This window comes from Colletotrichum acutatum (assembly GCF_030867785.1).
Source record: "Colletotrichum acutatum strain CBS 112980 chromosome Unknown BDZ83scaffold_289, whole genome shotgun sequence".
NCBI classification, from domain to species: domain Eukaryota; kingdom Fungi; phylum Ascomycota; class Sordariomycetes; order Glomerellales; family Glomerellaceae; genus Colletotrichum; species Colletotrichum acutatum.
Window position 1 is genome coordinate 1 of NW_026849283.1, and position 19,985 is coordinate 19,985.

Genomic DNA, 19,985 nt, shown 5'->3' on the forward strand with positions numbered 1-19,985 from the left:
ATTCTTCTGTGAGTGATCGATTGAATAACCATTCTGATTACTCGTCTATATATTTCGGACTCGAACATGTTGAAAGGTATTAGATTGACATTTATTCAATGGAAGTTGAATCGCTCCTTGGCGATTTCGAGTTCACCGCTTGATGTCTACCTGTCTAGCGAGGTCTTGTGCTCCGGGCTAGGCGCGGACGAGCACCGTAGGGTTACGAAACCATTGCGATGACGTTCCCAAGAAGCCGCCCGCGGCCCCGCGCCTGTCCGTCCTCATGTGCTTCTGATCCAGGTACCGTATGCCTTTGCAGGGAACACCCAGCACGTGTGAACATGATCATGCAAGGGAGTATACTCGACGCCCGCCTGACCGCGAATCCATCAAAGGTGCGGGCCGCGGGCGAGGACGGGAGCTGCGGATATTGCAGGAGCTTGCACCTCGGCAGACAAGATTCAGCCCGATTCACTTAGGATTCAAACAAGCACAACCTACTTGAGCTTAGTGAGAATCGAAAAATACCGCAATCGAGCTGGATATGGGTGATATACCATGCTCAGATACGATGTTGGTCCAAGTTGTTTGGCAAGTCAAATACGGCGGCACCCTCACTCGTCTTGAACGTTGGGGATGATTGCTATTCGTTGGTTCACCGCTGTTCACCGCTCACCTTCTCTAACAGATGTTTGCTTCAAGACCCGAGAATCCGGGAACAAACATTTGAACAGGAACCTGGGCTGTGCTCATTAAACATGCGACTTCACTGCATGGCACCTGGGATTAAACCAGGTCACATGGCGTCGCATGCGGCGTGGGATTCCTACTAATGCGAACTGGACATGGGTCATGGCCAGGAGCCACTCTTTTCTCGTGGCTTGGACTGTCACTGAGTTTTAAACGGGCCCAGACTGCTGTGCAACCAACATGATGGTCTCCCGGTCTGGGCCCCGTTAGTCCAAAGCTCCAGTGCGAGGACGCGGGGCTACAAATCGACGATCCTCGCCATAGTCAGCCTCGCATGGTGAACAAGACCTTTCATCTTTGTACCCTGGTCTGAAACGAGGCGAAGTGACTAGCTCTTGGGTCTTTCTCTAGCTTTCCAGATGTCGTTATTTAGAGAAAGGTGGACGGTCCTCCCGCGAAACCACTTTGCCGTCTCGCCACGGGTGACCCATGTCTGTTGGATACCTGCCGATTGACCAAGTAACCGCCTGGGAGCTCGGACACAAAGAGACTGTTCTGTTCACTACCGCCGATGACATGATGGATTCGTCTGCCTGTGGGGAATGCTATCAAACTGACCTTGCCTGGTGTGGCTCGTTCTGACCCAAAGGCCCCAAACATCGCTTTCACTGTTCAAACTTCAGGACGGCGTGGGATCGCCGATTGACGGAGCTCCGGGCACGATGAGGCAAGACTTTGTTTCTTTGATCCTCAACAATATTGGTGACAGGAACTCCGCACATTGACAAAAATCCCAAGAGCCTACCCTCCATCAGCCCATGCCCCCAGACTCGGCCCCAGGGGACCTACACCACTGTTGGTTGCATCGTTGACTGTGATAGTTGACTACCAACAAAGAGATGGACCTAGCCCCCGAGTGCCAGACTGCGAGACTCACATGATGGGCCTAGAAGAAGAAGCAATAAGCGCTTTACTTAGACGATAGATAGCGCGTTTGCCGCGCCATCCTGGTATGGCAGGTCGTCATTGAGAATCACTCAACTGTTGCGACATTTCCGTCCCAACTTGATCGACCCCTGTCGGATAGTTATGGAGCCCGGTTGGAAGCTCTTTGAGAAGTCATCGCAGCTGTTCAGTGAACAGTTCCTTGACCCAACGCCATCCTGCCAGCCACGGTGAGCAAGACAAAAAGGAGGGTAGCCCCAGGTTATGTTCGCGGTCAATCGTCAATCATTAACCACTTGACGAACTTCTACCCTGTTCTTTATCGTGTCATCTAATCTCTAGTCACCATGTTCAACGAGTACAGCCAGTTCGTGTTGAGGAACACCGCCCAGATGCCTATTACCCGCTTCACGATGCCCCGTGTTCCCAAGATGATTGAAGCCATCTGCCCTGGCTGCTTCAAAGGGTTCACCAAGATAGGCAGCATGCACCGCGTGAGTCCACGAACATCATACATGCTTCCCTCCCACCTCTTCAAGACTTCAAGACAAACTTCAAGAACACTGGCCTGACAAAGTTGTCATCCTTCAGCACGTTTATGAAGACCGATGCCCCCACCCGATACCGCAATTCGTCGCCAAAGTCAAAGCTGAGCACAGAGCGCGGGTTGCCGCCACTGCTGCCCGGTCCAAGGCTCGCAAGGCAGCCCGTGCTTCACGGGTTGACCCGCTTCCCGCCGCCCCGACCCCGGCCGTGAGGGATCACCCTAGCCGGGCAAGGGAAAATAGCATGGGCCGGAGCCCGGGCTTTTTGCAGAATGATTGCAGCTCGCACTTTGCTCAGCAGAGGGATCTGGAGATGGTATGTTTGCTGTGAAAGATCCACATCATTGGGCCGGTCTGTGACAGGTTAAGACTGACATTGAGAAGCTGTCACAGCAACAACAAAATGACTTCTGTCCTGTGATCAAGACTGAACCGGATTTTTCGGCCTTCAATTTCCCGAGTCTCATCGCCAGCTGGGATACGTATGATGTGGGAATCAACATCAAAACTGAGTCTCAGTAGTCTTGAATGGACGTGTAACGTTGGACGGGTTGGGGCCCTAGGGGAGATAGTATGTTTTGAACTTGTTTTTATTCTGTTTCTTGTATTTACTATTGTCGCTCTCGGAGGATCACGAGAGCCAGATTACCTTGTATTCACCCACATAGGATTTCTCCTCTGATCATGAGACGGTATCTATCACACCGATCTTATTATATGTTGTACCACCAATCCACTCCCATTCAACAATCTCAACCTTGGTCGCATTGCGCTGAACGAGACCATAGACTCTCCCAGCTGAGTTGGCAGCAATCTTGAAGGGCCTGTCCTCGCCGGACATGGTGGAAATCTCTCCCACGTTGGTCCACTCTCCTTCAGCGTACGTTGTCAGCACAGGCGCTTTGTCTGCCTGTGCCCCTAGTACGTGCATGACCAGGTTGTTGTTGCTTTCGTATCCGCTCGAGAAGGCCGCGATTGTTGCGTTCGTTTCAAGCGTGGTTGGTAAGGTGTTATTGGTCCAGTCATTTTCGTTGACGAGGGTGAGGTGGATGAGTGAGCCTGTCTCAGAAGTATAGAACATAGCCATCCTCTTCGTGGTGGCGTTGGTATAGATGGGAATCATAGACATCCCGGTACCCTCTGCAGGCTTTCCAAAGTCGGTCGATATGCCCACGGCGGCCCAATCGGTCGCTCCTTCGCCCGTCCGGCGGAGAACACGGATGGTATTCCCGGCGTCCTGATATAAAACAAGGTTCGATAGGTATGAGTCCGGGGTGTAGATGCCGTTAGACAGTAGGTTTGACTTCGCGTTCGCAGTAAATGTGTTTGAGACGCCGGACTTATCCCAGGTTGAGCCGTAAACAGGGTTGGCGTTAATGATGCCCGCGACCTGGTTCGCATCGTTGAGGTAGTAGATACGGACATCGCGAACCTGAAGAATAGGGTTAGCAATGGTCACACGCATTTGAGTAGCTGATGGAATAGCGGCAACTTACCTTATCGCTATGCCAGAACAAGCTGTTGGAGATGGGAGTGCCCTCCTTAATCGTGCTCTCCCTGTTGGTAATTGTTGAGCTCCACACTTTTGTTGAAGAGTTGTAAGACGACATCATAAGGTTCTTAGACCGCAGCTGGTAGAACACGAGATGGTTTACGTAGCCATAGTAATCGGTAAAGTTGAGCGCGCCAATGCTGGTGGTGGGCAGGATATCCAGCTCATTCGTTGTCGTCGTGTTGTTAGAATCGCCGCTGCTATCACCACTGCTGTCGCCGCTTCCACTCCCACTGCCGCTGCCTGAGCCGGTACCACTGCTGCCACTCCCGCTGTCGCTTGATCCACCCGAGCTGCTGCTTGATTGTTGCGAACTGTTGCTTGCCGACAATGCGCCACCGACCCCTCCTCCTACCGCAGCGCCAATGACAATAATGAGCGCCACGGCTAGAATAATCCAGAACGTCTTGCGTCGCATGCCACATATTGTGCCCGCCCTCTTCTTCTGCTGCTTCTCATCGATCTCTGCTGTCACGACTTCTGGCGGGTTGTCTTCTTTCGGAGCATAGTACCCGCTGGAATCATATGAACCGTTTTGATACTCGACTGATGAGACGCCGCCCTCCGCTGGGTGAACGGCCTGAAGCATCGAGTAATCATGGCCGTATGGGTGCACGGCTTGTGGGAGGTCGCCGTCGCGATTGTTGACTTCGGGCAGGTTATTCTGGTCCGTGACGCGGAATTTGCTCAGGTCTTGATCGCCATATCCTCCCGGCGATCGGCCCGGTCGGCTGTCGACCTCAAGGCCGCTGTAGTACTCCGGAGGAGACGCGTTGTTCTTCGGAGTTGTCATAGTGCCGCGCTCATTGCTCAATGGCGGAGCAAAACGGGACTAAAATCATCTCCAGCATTCAAAGGGGCGGAAAGATGAAAGATTTAAGGCATCGGAGCCCAGACCCAGGAACCCGGAGGGGAAAACCATATCGCTATGGTTCTATGGAGCCCCATATTGACAGGCCGCAACGTTGAGCGCCAGAGATTGTGGATTATCGTCGGGACTTTGGCTCTTCTCGAGGAATTCATAGCGGTTGACTGGCGCCAAGCGGCGGTAAGGGGTCTGAAGGATTGGAATCCCTGCTTACGATGGAGCCCTCCAAGGCAGCTCTTTTCTTGATGAGGATAAGCGCTGACGGGGGCTCCATTTCCGATGGAGCGGGATCCCGCGAATGGCTTCCGCTTAGGTGCCCGCTAGCTTCGGTTGTGGGATTACCATAATCAAAAAAGAGGACCATTTGATGGTCTTCGTGGGGTCGCAAGTTCTCAACGGCGGGCCAAAGGGGCTGGACTCTGGTGATGATTCCTTCTTCCCGGAAACAGATCCATGCCATCGCGTGGTTCTGGTCCTTTGAGGATCCTTCAAGGCTTCATTGGGCTCGAATTGGCGAAAGCTGAAGATGGGACGGCTGCTGTCAGTCGCGAGTGTGGCAAGGCACGGAATTTTGGAGGATCAAACCCTTACACAACCTGACAACACAGCCAAGATCGATATTGTTGAGTTGAAACTCGGGTGCCTGAAAAGCCAAGATGCGCGAAATGACAGGCGTCAAACCGGTGAATCTCAGCCCCAAAGGAGCGTCTGCCTTGACCGGAAAACCTACATTCGTAAATCGAGTCTTCTGTATCCAAATGTGAGATGAATAGACACGACTGAAGAAAATTGAATCCTGCATCATAACTTCTCTGGATGCTTGTAGGAATAGTGCTGCATTGGATCACATGTCGTAGTGGAGTTGTCCAACTTGCAACACACAAGCGAAGACGTTATTTCCGAACGAACCCCGTCATTCCCGCAACAGATGCAGTGCCAAGCCTCGTTGATTTCATGGACCATAATCCCGTTTTCCGTTACTCCGTACGAAGTACATCCAGGACATTGACCTCGTTCCGTCCGCCTCGTGCTTAATGCGCGGCGGCAGTGCATCGTTTAGTGTCTGAGTTGTCAGTCTTGAGTTTTCATGCAATTACCGGTCATCTGCTTCCGCGACTACCGACCTTACCTTAGGTATGACGATCTTGGTACTAAATTGATGCGTGAGGCGTCAAGGACAACTCTGATTGGTGCTCGAAGAACCTTTCGGCAATAGACAATACTTGATCAACCTACTATTTTAACGAGAACTGCTCATTTTGCAGTTGCTCAACCTTGGCTTGAGTTTGTAGTTCATATGATAGTCTACGACTGCCGTTGTTTTGAACCTATGATCATTATATCTTTCCTTTTAACTTCTTGGATGCAGAGCGAGTAATTCTGACAGTCTATGGATCACCGGAAAAGCCACTGCGGGCTCATCTCATCATCATGTCTATGACCTCTACTTGCCGCCTCGATACACGCGACAACATCTCCAAAGTGGAAATTCTTGCCCACAATCCCAGGACCGTAGTGAGCATATTTGGCTGAGTTTGTCATAGCGTTTCTTGCTTTCAGAGGAACTACCGGCTCCTCTATCATGCACCAACACGTATCCGTTATCAGCCGGGCACCGAAACTCTCAATAACGTCTAGATAGCCGAGGTTCAGGGCCTCTTTGTATGTATCACGGCCAGTGGTGATCATGACTGCGACATTGGGTGCCTTATGTCTGCCGCGGCACACCTCGGAAAGTTGTGAGAATTCTTCAAGGGAAAAGTGCGGATTTCCTAGAGAAACGATATCGACAGAAGGGTCCATGGCCGTATTGAGCTGTCTCCAAGCCAACTGAAGTTTGGGAACTGTCACCTCGATGGTTTCTAGACTGGGTAGTGCATCTCCGAAACTTGCAGCCTCTGGCGTGATGCCATTGATGTGAAACATGGGAGCAGATGAAGTCGTTGCGAACCCCGCCCCGAATGCCTTCAGATCCGATATGGTCGGTTGTGTCGTCTCCATTCCAATGACGAAAGGAATCTTGGCGGCGACCACATGTCCGATACTGTAGCCAACAAGAGCGAAGAACGATGGATCAAATGCGCTAATCTGGGTGACCTTGATTATGACTTCCGGCTTCCTGCCTTCTGGCATATGACACCCGGCATAAGGGGCCCTTCCAGTCAATGCAATGAAAACGTCCATATAATCAGGATACTTCTGTGTGTGTGCTCCCAGCACACTGTTCGCGAACACTACGGCATTGGACTCAGACCACCCGACTTGCTCTCCAGCTACGGGCTTACTTTCGAGCAAGTACGGAGCGCAGGTGAAGCTCATCTTGGCGCCCAGCTTGAGATACGTCTCTCCAATCTTGTCTGATATCTGAGAAATATCGGACTTGGCTCCCAGTTCCTTCCACCTCTGTCGGTCGACATTCAGGGAGTTGCAGGTCGATGGTACGACAAACTTTCCTCCGAGGGAAAGCAGGCGCTTAGGGATGAGGAGACTGCTTTCGCCGACGTAGGCACAAGCGTCTACATGGACTTGAGAAACATCTATCAGGCGTTGCGCCCCCTGTATCGTGGCGTAGTCTACGATGATTTCCATTGCGATACGAGAAGCTTCGCCGCTCTCGCCAGACAAGATGGCTTTGTCGGTTGGATTCAACTCTAACGTCTTTGTGCTTTGTGGCACCAAGTAAATCTTGTGCCCGCCTGGTGAAACCACCAAGCTCGTTTCGTTGATCCGCACTGTCGAAGCTTGACGGAAGAATTCGAAATGTGATGCGTCTGAAAGGAAGACAATCGGAATGCGTTTGTCGAACATCTTCTCGGCCACTAGAACTCCCAGGGTAAGAATCATCTCCACGTCCCTGAAGATAAGGACTGCGGGCGCATTGCCGCAGAGTATCAGCTCTGCGATTGCGCTGCTGCCGGAACAGGATCCGCGACCAGCAGGGATGACGAGGACAGAGTCTTTGAGAGATGCGCCGCGGAGGGGGTGGTGTGCATCTGCCACGATGCCGGTCTTTGAGTCGACACCCATCATGAAGCTTAGCGGAACATCTGAGAAGATGACCTGGCCCTGGGCATTGCCCGGAATGACGGCAAGTGCCTGGCTTGGGTTTGGCACCATTGATTCTGTCAAGTGACAAGGAACGTCGAGTTGTTGACAAATGAAGAGCAAGCGTGAATCTATGGAACACGTATGAAGATTTGCAGTTCTAAAGATTGATATGATGCAGCTTCACAGAGTAGGCGTTAGGTAAGCCCGGAAACCCGTGCCATTTCGGCTTCCCATGTTGCTGCTTCCTTTGCCGATAAGCGGCTCGGGCAGGTTTCCGCGGCCAGCATTCCGCGGCGACCCCTCACCGGCTGTCCGCGAATGATGCCGACCCGGGACCGCAACGGCTTCGTCAAAGGTCATTGAAGTCACATTCCAAAGCCTCATATTGCAAAGAAGTACAACAAATTTGACAAAATGCCATAATCAGCGCGCCTTGTGAGCATTGGACTCCTTCTAAGTTGCCACGTTGTTCGCGATATATGCCCACTCCACATCCTCCCAGCCTGGCCTCCGCCGAATCCTCGCCATCATGTTCTCCTGAACGCTCGTCAAGGGTTTGCCGACAGCCTCAGCCAGGTTGTTATTGATCTGCGGAACCTCGATCCTGTCACCAGCCGGAGTCTCAATCTCGAATCCCAGGACCAACGCGGCCATCGCCCCCAATATTTCCGCGTCGGCAAAGAAACGTCCAGGACAAAGGTGTTTACCGCCACCGAAAGGGTTAAAGGCGCGGTTTTGCGCCCGCTCTCGTTCTCTGTCCGCGGTCATGAACCGCCGCGGATTGAATTCGTGTGCATTCACGCCCCACGCGTCGGGGCCAAAGTTGGTAATGATGGCAGGGATTTGAATGTTTGCACCCTTCTTGAGTAGATAGGTCTTTGCTTCGCCGCCTTCTCCAGATGGTGTGTAGCTGATCAATGTGTCCTCCACGACACGTCGTGTGCCCGTCGAACGATTTGTCAAGCGCATGACTTCCTTGTAGGTAGACACCAGCAAGGGGCACTCTTTACGAAATTTGGCAACGGTGAAAGTACACTTCCGAGACGGACGGCCCTCGCCAGCATCGTTGTCTTGCTGCTGTATCACGGCGAGGGCAAGAAGCTCCTTTCGCAAGTCTGCCACAAGATCGGCATCGCGGAACACATAACACATCATCCAGAAGAGTGTCGGGATGGCATTGGTGACGCTCACAAAGAGCATTCCGAACTCGTGGTCGGCGATGTCGTCAATGGGCAGACCCCACTTTCGGTTGACTGCCACGCGCCGCTTGACGACACTGCTGGCATCTGTGATGTGATCATAATCTTCGCGGAAGTATTTTCGAAGAGCCTTTTGCACCTTGGCACGGCCGTTGTATGCCTTTGATACTGTGATAGAGGGTAGCGGTTTCATGAGTAACTCGGCTTGACCACCATCGTAGTCCCTTTATTTGACGTTGTAAGCAGTCAATCTCTGGGACTCGTGAGCCTAGGAGGTGCAACATACCACAGATTCTTGCTCAACGTCGGATCCCGCATTAGAGAGTTCTTGTCGCCAAAGAGGGAGCCCACTGTGGCCATGGTGAAGGAGTCCCTGAACCACATGTACAGCTTCTTGGTCTCGTAGTGCGGTCCGATAGAATTGATAGTCTTCGAAATCTTGTTCAGGACGTAGGTGTTCATCTCCTGTAGGTCAGGACCAGGAGCCAGAGGCGCAAAAGATGGGTGTTGGTCCTCAATCCATGAGATAGACCCATCGGTTGGTGGATTGTGAAACAAGTCCATGACATTTGGTCCTAGGCCGACCATCTTCTGCGCGAACTCCGCCATCACTGGGTAAAGATTCAGAGATTTGTTCTTCATTGCAACTTGGATCAGCTGCGGTGCCGTGATGATGTACATCTTCTCGGATCCACCCATTGAGATGGAAAAGATTGGAAGTTTAGCATTCTCAAGGCTGATACGCTGTCGTTAGTCTGACTTCTGGCTTTTCTTGTCACATTGAAGTCATGTTTTGAATTATTAGACTTTCAACGTACCCGAGTTGACGATAGTATTTCTGCCTCCACCCTAGTAACCCAATGATATGACCGACGAGCGGTATTTTGGGCTTCACTTCCTGTGGCTCTCTTGGATCTACAGACTTGGCCCGCGCTTGGCTTCCGCCGACCAGGAAGACGATGCCCAGAAAAAAGAACCACAACAAGCCATTGCTGTCGCCAGTAAACAACGTATTTCTCAAGTCGGATAACGCCATGATGATCGCGGTGTTGAGATGAAGCTGCAGAGCATCGAGTAGTGCGCAACAAGACGCGCCGTGCTCCTCTGCTGTGAGGGACGCGCTGAGGGCGATGATGCCACACAGCTACAGGTAGAGCGGAGCAAGAACGAGGCCAGGTTTGTAATTCTGAAAACCCCGATGGCCGGAATAAGCGGATTGTACTCTGACATCTAAGTTTGGACGAAATCCACTTCAGGCTTGGTCTAGGCGGCAGCGCCGGGTGGTTGCCATCTTCGGAACCATCTTCAGGGGATTCAGTCGAGCAGCCACAGCCGCTGTCTCTTAGTTCGCGCGAAGGATTGCACTACCGGGACTAAGGCACCACTATGCACCTGCATGATGCGGAACGATATCTGTCTTCCCATACTTCCCTACCATTGTTTTCGTGTCTCCGAGTTGTACCCCGTACGGTGGGTGCGCAGATCGCGGACACGGTGGCCCAATTCGAGCACAGTGCGTCGTTTTAGCGCCTCAATTTAGATGCAGGATGACACGAACTTGCCCAGACATGCCAGAGACAATGTTTGCCAGGGCCCAGTAATTCAAAAATGTATGGACCCAGGAAACACATGGATCACGGCTTGATACAGCCTACACCATGTGTTCTACAAATGTCAGCACTAGGGAGTATGTCTCGGTAACCCGGTCTGCTCCCTGAGCTGACATCGCGGCAAGGCGCCGGACTCGTCACAAGACGCGTTCCTCGAAATCCAAGAAGCGGCCAGGATATTTGATATACGGACGCACTGGTCCCCGGGACACCAGGGCATCGAAGGAAACGAGGCCGCGGACCGGCTGGCCAAAGAAGGAACGACACTGCCGGCGCGGATGGGTCAAATGGCAACACTAGCGGGCATCAAGCGGCTTGCAAGGGAAAAATTACAAAGCCAGCACAGGAGATGGTGGTATAAAGAGCGAAGGCCGCGGTACGCGGACTTGGGGCTTGAGGCAGCTCTGTCCAGCCCTCCTGAACTGGCCTTGCCGCGGGCTACGTTACATCACCTGCTGGCGGCACGATCGGGTCACGGGGACTTCGAGCAATATCACCGACGTTTCAACCACGACGACGCTCTAATGATGTGCTCTTGTGGAGAGGCGAAAGACGTGGACCACCTGGTCTACTGTCGACTAACGCTGGCGAGGAGGCAACGGTGGCCGACCCTCCACTCTCGCAGTATGCCCGAGCCCATAGGTCCTATGGGATCTCTCGAGGCCTACTTCAAGAGATTAATCACCGACCCACGAGGCTTCGAGGCCTTTCTCCGCGTGACGGACTTCTTCCAGAAGATCTGTCTGCGGTAGCAGCATCCACACCTAGGTAGATGTGAGTGCGGACTACAAAGAACCTCCCGATTCCAAGGGACGATTTGGGAAAGAATGAAACTGGGGCACCAGCGGGAACCGGGGACAGACAGAACGCGTAGTGGCCACAAGGCATGATTTGGAGGACGATGTAAAGAGACGACGTACTGTAGAGTAGGTAGCCTTGGCTCACGGCCCTCCACGCCATATACCCTTCGGGAGGTCTGCGGTAAGGGCTCTAGCCCGGCCGCCACGGCGTTAAATACAACAACAACAACAACAACCTGAGCTGACATCGTGAAGATTGATGTGCCATTAGTGGTGGGAAGTCCTTCGACCACAGTCGGTACCGGTAGTCTCCTCATCTGATTTCTCTAGGCTCTGTAAACTCAACATGGTTCAATCAGAGAAAATCCCTTTCTCGGAAATCTTTCCATGGGCCACCTTTCGCCGACAGGCAAAGGCGGACCTTGCACCCCCTACGACAAGTTTCGAAGGGAAAACAATCCTCCTCGTTGGCGCCACCGGCGCAATTCTTTCAGAAGCGGCCCGCATTATTACCAGACTGAGTGTCTCGACTCTTATTTTGGCGGTCCGAAATGTTGCAAAGGGCGAATCTTTGGCTGATGAACTGAGGAAAGCGATCGAAGATGGCTCTCGCCATCAGCCAAAAATCACGGTGATGGAAGTGGACCTCTTGTCCTTTGATAGTGTCAAGACTTTTGCGACCAGAATCAACGATTCACAGCACCGTATCGATGTGGTGGTCATGGGTTCTGCTATCATGAACAATGAGACTAGAGTGACAGCAGATGGCTGGGAAGAGAGTGAGTTTCAGCTGGTAGATCCAGCTCCCTAAACCGCAACCACTGCTGTCTTTACGAGCTCAATTTTCTGACACCGATAACGCTCATCTAGCATTGCAATTGATTCATCTCTCATCGGCGCTCCTGATTCTACTCCTCTTTCCCAAAATGCTAGCCGATGGAGGAACTCAACCAGTGGTGCTCTGCAGTTTAACCAGCGCGGCAATCCGCTCCGCAGCCCCGATGGTCGAGCTCCCAAATGATGCAAAAGACTGCTATCTGAAGCAGGTCAGCATTGTCAAAGACGCCGCTACACAGAAGAGTTACCAGTATGGGCTTGCAAAGATCATCCACGCATGCTGGATCAGGGAGCTCTGCGCACGTCATCTTTCGGGCAGTGACCCGAGAATTCACTTTCACCAGCTGGACCCGGGTGCCTGTTTCACACCACTCAGCTCACAGGTTTTCATCGGGCGACTACTGCTTTGGTTCATTGGTCGACCTGTAGAGATGTGTGCACGAACCGTTGTGAACTCATGCCTACCACTGATGGGATCGCATGGCAGGTTGCTGGTCGATTACGATATTGCTCCGTAAGTTCAGGCCTCCTCCTTCACTTTTCTCAAAAGTTACACCGAAAAAGGGTTTTGAAAGCGCGGCGATAGATCATTTGCAATGTTGCTAATCATTTGGTTACGGCATAGGTACCCTGAGTTCATGGACAGGTAAGATGATGTCGAGGAATTCTTCTTTTCGCGTCATGCACATGAGAACTTGTGAACCCTGAACTTGCCAAAGCCTACCTTATGCTAATATTCATCTACGAGGACAGGACACTCGGGTTGGAACTCCAGCGCAGGGTTTGGCTAGAGACAAGCCAGGTATTGGAGAGCTTAGTCACTCCTCAAGCGAAACGTTTTCTCTTTGGCCCAAGTTCATGACTCGATTTCCAACTTAACTGAAAGACCGACGGAGTTTTACATTTTCATAAAGGCTGGTTCGCCATGAAAGGTCTACATTAGATTCACGGATGAGCCAGAGCAATTCATTATCAAACTCTATAGAGCAAATGGGGATAATTTCATCTAAGTTCTCCACCCCAGGCTTCCCATGCATCCTCCAAACTCAATCGTGCTTTCAGAACGTACAGATCTCTATGCTCCAGTGGGCTCTGTCTTGGGCACACTGGTAGAAGTTACGGGAGCATCATCCGGAGTATCAACCTTAGGTGGTCGGTCCTCTACCGGGTCGCAATCCGCCACCTTGGGAATCCCCGTGAAGAACCTCTCCTGATATGCGGCATCCATCTGGGCTTGGAAGTTGGCGTCGTTGAAAGGAACCTGCGTCTTCTCATACTGAACGTCGGTAAGGGCATCCTTGGCCAAATTTGGCAATGACTCCCAGCTGATCAGGGTTCGCTCAATGATGTTCTCGTCGTCAGCGCCCTTGAAGGCCGAGATGACGTTGTCGTGGATTTGCATCTTGGGATGGGTCGCCATGTCTAGGCCGACGCTTGCGCCTCGGAAAGATATTTCACTGATGGTGGATGGTGTACCCCAGTTCAGATGGTCAGCCGTGTAGGAAACACCGACTGGCCAAATACCAGTGATATCCTCCTCCTCACAACCCCATCGATTGACCCAGACTACCACACTAGCCCAGTAATGGCGATGTCCGTTATTCTTTCCATCGGCCCAGCGGACCTTAGGAGTGTAATAACTGTACATGATACCATTTCGACCCTGACTTTGGCCGCGCCGGGCGTAGACTTGGCCACTACCGCCAGCTCCACAGCCACTTCTACCGCCGCCTGTCGGCTTTAACCCAGCTCTATAAGTTTTGGTCAGCTTTTGCTCCATCAAAACACACTTTTCGATGAATGCTCTCGAGGTGGTCGTGGTTCAGGTGAGTTGTAGGTGCTCCTTACCCGAGATTACCATTCTCATCCACGGCTGGGTACGGATCACAGCCTCCAGAAACCCAGAGGTAGGGGTTGAACCGTAGCTCCAAACTCCCTCCCAATCCGTCAGCTGCATTCTGAGTGAATGGAACTACAGCGTCGTGGTTGATCCATTGATGTCCATTCGCGTTGTCGCCGCCTCGTGGTAAAAGTGAGCCGTAAGTTGACGCCGTGCAGCCTAGCAAGAGGCCGAGACTTTTCAGCATGATGGCGAAGAATGGAACGAAAGTGAAATAGCAGAACGGGAGTGGAATAAGTTTGGGAAGTATTCTGCTTCTTAAACCAGAAATGCTTGATAAGGCGTTTTTTCCATTAACAAAATCCGAGTTCAGTAATCAGCGTGGGTGTGTCGGCTGCCTTTTGTTTAGATAGAAGGGCAGCGGATGAACATACACAAGCCACCTGTTTATAGAAGATCAGTCCAGCGGAACAGACAAGAAAACTTTGGAGTCAAGCCTGATACAATGAGACATGGACACTCTAATGTCGGACCCTTCGGCCCCTATCAATTCATCATGTCACCTTGTACAACGAGCACCTCAAGAAGAAGGAGCTTATTGCGGCGATGCCGATCGACCATTCTTAGAGTTTGAATCAATTTGAAGTCATATTGCTCCGTTGACTGTCAAAAACATGTATTAGGTCTCCTTGGGCAGGGACAGCCTCGGTGTTGGTGTATCCGATCGAAGCATTCAGTCCTGGGCTCATTTGCTCGAGTCATCTCCAGAAAGATCGATCACCGCATGACGTAAAGCGAAATATGACTGATTATTCATCAAATGAATAGTTGCTACACGAAAGTGTGATTAACGTGTGGATGTAGATGGTGTGCAGTTCGTGGCCTGGCTGCCCCATTGGTTAAATGTAGGTAAGAACAGATTTTCATCGCGATCCTATTGGCCGCTAGATGGACTCAGCATGAGACATCGCGAAGTATTCAGAGCAACGTAGCAACAGATGATAGATTAGTCCGTCAAGCTCTCCCTTGAATTCTTGCATCAGGAAGATTTACATTGGAGCAGAATCATTGAAAACTGGGGGCGTACATACTGTCGCCATTCAGCACAGGACCAGATATCCCACACCAGTTACCTGTGATAGAAACGTGATATAGGTTGACGTAAGTTCGCCCACTCGTTCAATCCTTGAGCAAGTTCAATAAAGTGGTTAACAAATTGTCTCTTCCAGGGTATGGATGTCGGTCTCAGCCTTGGCTAGAGCGGAGAACGGTGGAGAGTGTTGCCGCGAGTGCCGGGACTTGGCGAGTGTCATGTAGTACGAAGTAGTCCTGGCCGGAGAGATAATTAACGAAGAATCTTCCGTTGGGGGGTTTAGGGTCAACCACCGCAATACATGTATGCTAAGCAACCTGACTCAGTCATACTATGTCAATTATAGCAACGGAAACAAACGTAGTAACTTGACTCAGTCAGAGGGACTCATCGCATTCTCGCGATAACAGTTCCAGCAACCTGACTCGGCCGCATCAACTCAATTATAGCGATCTCGAAAAAAAAACAGACCAAACAGCTCGGCTACGGCAAGTCGCTCTATCCAAAAATTGATCATGGCGAAGTCCAGGTCTGCGAAACACTTATAAGAATCGTTGACTCTTCGCCGCATTCTGAATGTTAGATCAATTCGATTCTCAAGATCTCTCGGGTTACGATAATTGGGATTCAAGCCATTCCTCATGACTTTTTTCAGTCGTCTTTTCCTGTTGTTGGCCCTGGGATACCTATTCGTAGGCACCCAGGGTAGAATGGTTATTGGATATCGCACAGCCGCCGAAGTAAGTCACCTCCTATCAGGGTCAGGGATTAGCTGTGTCCATTTCACTAACAATATCGCCAACTCGTAGGAAGAAGCTGTGCAGATCAACGAGAGAAACATGCCCTTCAGAGATCCAGCCTTCGACAACTTGCCGGGTGGCAGTCAAGTATGTTGTTGTTGTTGTTGTTGTATTTAACGCCGTGGCGGCCGGGCTAGAGCCCTTACCGCAGACCTCCCGAAGGGTATATGGCGTGGAGGGCCGTGAGCCAAGGCTACCTACTCTACAGTACGTCGTCTCTTTACATCGTCCTCCAAATCATGCCTTGTGGCCACTACGCGTTCTGTCTGTCCCCGGTTCCCGCTGGTGCCCCAGTTTCATTCTTTCCCAAATCGTCCCTTGGAATCGGGAGGTTCTTTGTAGTCCGCACTCACATCTACCTAGGTGTGGATGCTGCTACCGCAGACAGATCTTCTGGAAGAAGTCCGTCACGCGGAGAAAGGCCTCGAAGCCTCGTGGGTCGGTGATTAATCTCTTGAAGTAGGCCTCGAGAGATCCCATAGGACCTATGGGCTCGGGCATACTGCGAGAGTGGAGGGTCGGCCACCGTTGCCTCCTCGCCAGCGTTAGTCGACAGTAGACCAGGTGGTCCACGTCTTTCGCCTCTCCACAAGAGCACATCATTAGAGCGTCGTCGTGGTTGAAACGTCGGTGATATTGCTCGAAGTCCCCGTGACCCGATCGTGCCGCCAGCAGGTGATGTAACGTAGCCCGCGGCAAGGCCAGTTCAGGAGGGCTGGACAGAGCTGCCTCAAGCCCCAAGTCCGCGTACCGCGGCCTTCGCTCTTTATACCACCATCTCCTGTGCTGGCTTTGTAATTTTTCCCTTGCAAGCCGCTTGATGCCCGCTAGTGTTGCCATTTGACCCATCCGCGCCGGCAGTGTCGTTCCTTCTTTGGCCAGCCGGTCCGCGGCCTCGTTTCCTTCGATGCCCTGGTGTCCCGGGGACCAGTGCGTCCGTATATCAAATATCCTGGCCGCTTCTTGGATTTCGAGGAACGCGTCTTGTGACGAGTCCGGCGCCTTGCCGCGGATGCCTTGTATAACGCTGGTGTTGTCGATACATATGTGGATTGGATGACCGCGATTGGTGAGCAGAGCCCTTCTGAGGCCGGTTCGCGCCCCTTCGACCTCGGCGTCGAACACTTCTGCTAGTCCGAGTCGGCCGCACCCTTGCGCTATGCGTTTGGAGTCTCGGTAGATGACGAAGCCGTACCCCACGGCTCCGTTCGTCGCCCTGGAGCCGTCCGAGAAGACGATCATATGGCTTTCCGGTACTGTCTTTAGCCAGCGCTCGAAAGCTTTCGCAGCCTCTTCTTTGCATTGAACTACTATCTGATCCTGTGAGCTTGGCAGGTACTGTGATTGGAGGAACGTTGGTCTTCCGCATCTTGGCAGAAGTTCAGCCGTCCGTTGTAGTCTCGTCTGTTGCTGTCCCTGCTGGGAGAGCCGCGCGACTAGCGGGTGTCGGCGATCAATCCTCTGTAGTCGGACTGCGGCCCGTAAACGGACGCCTTCTAAGGCGACTTTGGCTGACGGTAAGCCGGCGTCTCGGAGGAGGCTACTGGTTGGCGTTGTCCTCCAGACAGGTAGAACGATCCTTGCTGCCGCTGTAATGACGCTGTCGATCTTCTGCACGAGCCCCTTCTGGCCTGTGTTGACGGGTCTTCCTTGGAAAGGCGGACTCGTGTCTGTCTCCGCTTGGCGTCTCGAAGCCGGCTTCGTGATACCTGCGTACCATGTTTCGGCGCCGAAGAGCGCGATCGGCAGTACGTAGGAGACGACGGCTTTTCGCACGGCGGCCGCTGGCAGTCCTCTCTTTGTGTTTGTAAGCTGCCTCAGGTGTTGAGCTGCCTTCTTTGCCGCAGCTACTCTTGTGTCGACGTGGTGCCGGAAGGACAGTCTCTTGTCGAACCAGACACCCAGCCAGCGTACAGGATTTGTCGAGGCCTTGACCACCAAATCCCCCGCCCTGACCTCTGGCAGCTCCGCTGGCTGGCTGTGCTTCCTAGTAAAGTGGATGACCTCGCACTTGCTCGGGTCGAAGGAGACCTTGTTCTCCGAGCCCCATCTGAGAATGCCGGCTGCGCTTCGGTTGAGTATTGCGACGTTGCTCTCCAGGGAGGGGCTGATGGCCAGAGTGGCGATGTCGTCCGCGTACCCGAATCGCGCGTCCGGGTCGTCTTCAAGGATCTCCGCGATGTAGAGCAGAAAGACGATGGGAGATAGTGGCGACCCCTGAGGCAGCCCGCATGACAGAGGAAAGTATTCCGTCGTGCTTTCTTCCAGTCGGACTCTGGCGATGCGGTTGCAGCAGAAGCTGAAGATGAGTCTAATCAAGCCGTGTGGCCATCCCTGCTGACGCAGTCTAATGACGAGCCGGTTCCGAAGGACGGAGTCGAACGCCCCTTTTACGTCCATAGTCAGAAGCGTCGCCGTGAGCCCTTTTAGGAGGGCCGTTTCGATATCGTGGGCGAGGCAGGTCGTCAGATCGACGGCTGACCTGCCTTGTAGAGCTCCGATCTGTTGCGGACTGACGATGCGCTCGACAATCGCCAGAGAAGCCATCCTTCTGGCTATTAGTCTCTCGAGTCCTTTGCCCAAGCACGAGAGGAGCGCGATCGGCCGCCAGGACCCGGGCTTGGAGGCATCCCTGCCGGCCTTCTGGATCATGACCACCTCAGCTCTGCGGAAAGGCAGAGGAAAGTGGCCGGCCCGCATACAGGACTGGAATAGCTGCCTGACCGGCTCCGAGATGACGCCCCAGCAGGCCTGGAGGAGGCGCGTGGTGATCCCGTCCACACCAGGGGTCGTTGTCTTTGTTAAGGTGGCCGTCTTCACTTCTTCTCCGCTAACATTGTCCTGCCAAGTAATCGCTCGCCTTGGGACGACGGGTACGTCAAACGGATTACCCGGTGCGTCATCTTCCGCACTAAACCTGTCGAGAAGGGCTTCCCGAAGCGCTTGGGCCTTTTCGTCAGTATCCTCGATCGTCTGGTTGTCCACAACCAATGGGGGTGCTCTGGTCAGTGGGCTCGCCTTCCGCCAACCCATGATCTGGTACAGGTCCCGGTCTGAAGCGACTCCATCGATCTTTCCGGCCCAGTATGCTCGCTTAGCCTTCCTCACCGTGCTCAGGAACGCCTTTCGTTTCTCCATTAGATAAAGGTGCGCATCTTGCTCCGTCTCCCAGGCTTGTTGGTTGCGGGCAGCACGGTATGCTCTGTGGGCCTCTGCGCATTCCTCCGTCCACCAAGCCGCGCCTTTACCATGTTTTCCTCTCTTCTTGCCGACCGCCTCAATGGCTCGGGAGAAGAGCTCGACGATGTGACTTGCCTGCCCGTCCAGGTCTTCCGGAGTAGGTTGATCCCCCAGATTGGGCATCGCAGCTAGCCCCCCTTCGATCAGGTCTCTCAGCCGAGGCAGCGCCGAGTCGGGCACTGACAGTGGCCGTGGCTGCGGGTGGCCCTCTCCCTGTGACACTGGGCGTTTGAATAGTGGTATGACGGCCACGATGGCCTCGTGGTCAGCTCCCGGGTGTAGCTGTGGGCTGACCTGCGCGTGCGCAAAAGGGATATTAGAGAAAGCCAGGTCCAGGACATGTCCGCAATCCTGGGTTGCCACCCCAACTTCGCTGATAAGAGAGAGATTGTGGCCGTCTGCCCAGCCTGCAATGTCATCTCCCCGGTTCCCGTTCCTCGTCCCGGGCTCCCAAGAGTAGTGATGCGCGTTGAAGTCACCCGCGATCAAAGCTCGCTCCGGGGGTTTGAGTTCTAGCAGTATCCCTGTTGTGCGGCTGTGGGGGTCGCGGGGTTGTCTGTACACGTTGACGATAGTCGTCGTTTTGTCGACCACCAGCCACAGTACGTCTCTCGTGTGGACAGGCCTCTGCTGCTCCACCGTCATCCCTATCCCTTTGCGTGTGTAGGTCAATACTCTTGGTCTGGTTCCTTCGCTGTCCCAGAAGTCGACCGGGACGAAAGAGTCGAAACCCGGGTGCGTGTTCAGTTGCACGTTTCCGTCCTTCCAGCCCGTCCAGGGTTCCTGGACGAGGACCACATCTATCTGAGCCTCCCAGCAGAGCTGCAGGAAAGCCGTGTGCGCCGGGGAGATCTTTCCGACGTTGCCCTGCGCAACGCGTAGCATCCGTGGGGTCGCCGCTCTCGGCTTACGTCTCCGAGTCGAGTTCGAGGTGGG

The 19,985-nt window shown here is 53.1% G+C and overlaps 6 protein-coding genes across 6 annotated transcripts; 2 read left to right on the forward strand and 4 right to left on the reverse strand.

Moving 5' to 3' along the window:
* Positions 1-1,960: 1,960 nt before the first annotated feature.
* Positions 1,961-2,684, forward strand: BDZ83DRAFT_798214 (uncharacterized protein; the record flags this gene model as incomplete). Its single annotated transcript, XM_060515922.1, has 3 exons — positions 1,961-2,111; positions 2,209-2,478; positions 2,547-2,684. Exons 1-3 carry the CDS (start codon positions 1,965-1,967, stop codon positions 2,682-2,684), a joined length of 555 nt encoding a protein of 184 aa, XP_060357239.1. The 5' UTR covers positions 1,961-1,964.
* Positions 2,685-2,844: 160 nt separating this feature from the next.
* BDZ83DRAFT_595393 (uncharacterized protein) lies at positions 2,845-4,507 on the reverse strand (the record flags this gene model as incomplete). The annotated part of the gene is made up of 2 exons (XM_060506789.1): positions 2,845-3,594; positions 3,659-4,507. The coding sequence occupies 2 exons, from the start codon at positions 4,505-4,507 to the stop codon at positions 2,845-2,847; spliced, it is 1,599 nt and encodes a 532-aa protein (XP_060357240.1).
* A 1,084-nt stretch (positions 4,508-5,591) lies between these two features.
* On the reverse strand, positions 5,592-7,759 carry BDZ83DRAFT_645016 (uncharacterized protein). The gene has a single exon (XM_060509807.1). It carries the CDS (start codon positions 7,697-7,699, stop codon positions 5,978-5,980), a length of 1,722 nt encoding a protein of 573 aa, XP_060357241.1. The 5' UTR covers positions 7,700-7,759; the 3' UTR covers positions 5,592-5,977.
* BDZ83DRAFT_645017 (cytochrome P450) lies at positions 7,760-10,018 on the reverse strand. Its single transcript, XM_060509808.1, has 3 exons — positions 9,648-10,018; positions 9,116-9,565; positions 7,760-9,053 (listed from the first exon to the last, which is right to left on the reverse strand). Exons 1-3 carry the CDS (start codon positions 9,863-9,865, stop codon positions 8,084-8,086), a joined length of 1,638 nt encoding a protein of 545 aa, XP_060357242.1. The 5' UTR covers positions 9,866-10,018; the 3' UTR covers positions 7,760-8,083.
* Positions 10,019-11,424: 1,406 nt separating this feature from the next.
* Positions 11,425-13,419, forward strand: BDZ83DRAFT_645020 (uncharacterized protein). Its single transcript, XM_060509809.1, has 4 exons — positions 11,425-12,018; positions 12,110-12,590; positions 12,702-12,722; positions 12,830-13,419. Exons 1-4 carry the CDS (start codon positions 11,586-11,588, stop codon positions 12,936-12,938), a joined length of 1,044 nt encoding a protein of 347 aa, XP_060357243.1. The 5' UTR covers positions 11,425-11,585; the 3' UTR covers positions 12,939-13,419.
* BDZ83DRAFT_758936 (necrosis inducing protein-domain-containing protein) lies at positions 13,152-14,163 on the reverse strand (the record flags this gene model as incomplete). Its single annotated transcript, XM_060515113.1, has 2 exons — positions 13,152-13,827; positions 13,925-14,163. 2 exons carry the CDS (start codon positions 14,161-14,163, stop codon positions 13,152-13,154), a joined length of 915 nt encoding a protein of 304 aa, XP_060357244.1.
* Positions 14,164-19,985: the final 5,822 nt, after the last annotated feature.

Excerpts from the sequence above, each read along its gene's own strand:
- BDZ83DRAFT_645016 (XM_060509807.1), bottom strand. The coding sequence starts at position 7,699 with ATGGTGCCAAACCCAAGCCAGGCACTTGCCGTCATTCCGGGCAATGCC.
- BDZ83DRAFT_645020 (XM_060509809.1), top strand. The coding sequence starts at position 11,586 with ATGGTTCAATCAGAGAAAATCCCTTTCTCGGAAATCTTTCCATGGGCC. Across the intron at positions 12,019-12,109 it reads AGCAGATGGCTGGGAAGAGA|CATTGCAATTGATTCATCTC; the intron begins GTGAGTTTCAGC and ends ACGCTCATCTAG. Across the intron at positions 12,723-12,829 it reads TACCCTGAGTTCATGGACAG|GACACTCGGGTTGGAACTCC; the intron begins GTAAGATGATGT and ends CTACGAGGACAG.
- BDZ83DRAFT_645017 (XM_060509808.1), bottom strand. The coding sequence starts at position 9,865 with ATGGCGTTATCCGACTTGAGAAATACGTTGTTTACTGGCGACAGCAAT. Across the intron at positions 9,566-9,647 it reads AAATACTATCGTCAACTCGG|CCTTGAGAATGCTAAACTTC; the intron begins GTACGTTGAAAG and ends ACAGCGTATCAG. Across the intron at positions 9,054-9,115 it reads ACGTTGAGCAAGAATCTGTG|GGACTACGATGGTGGTCAAG; the intron begins GTATGTTGCACC and ends CGTCAAATAAAG.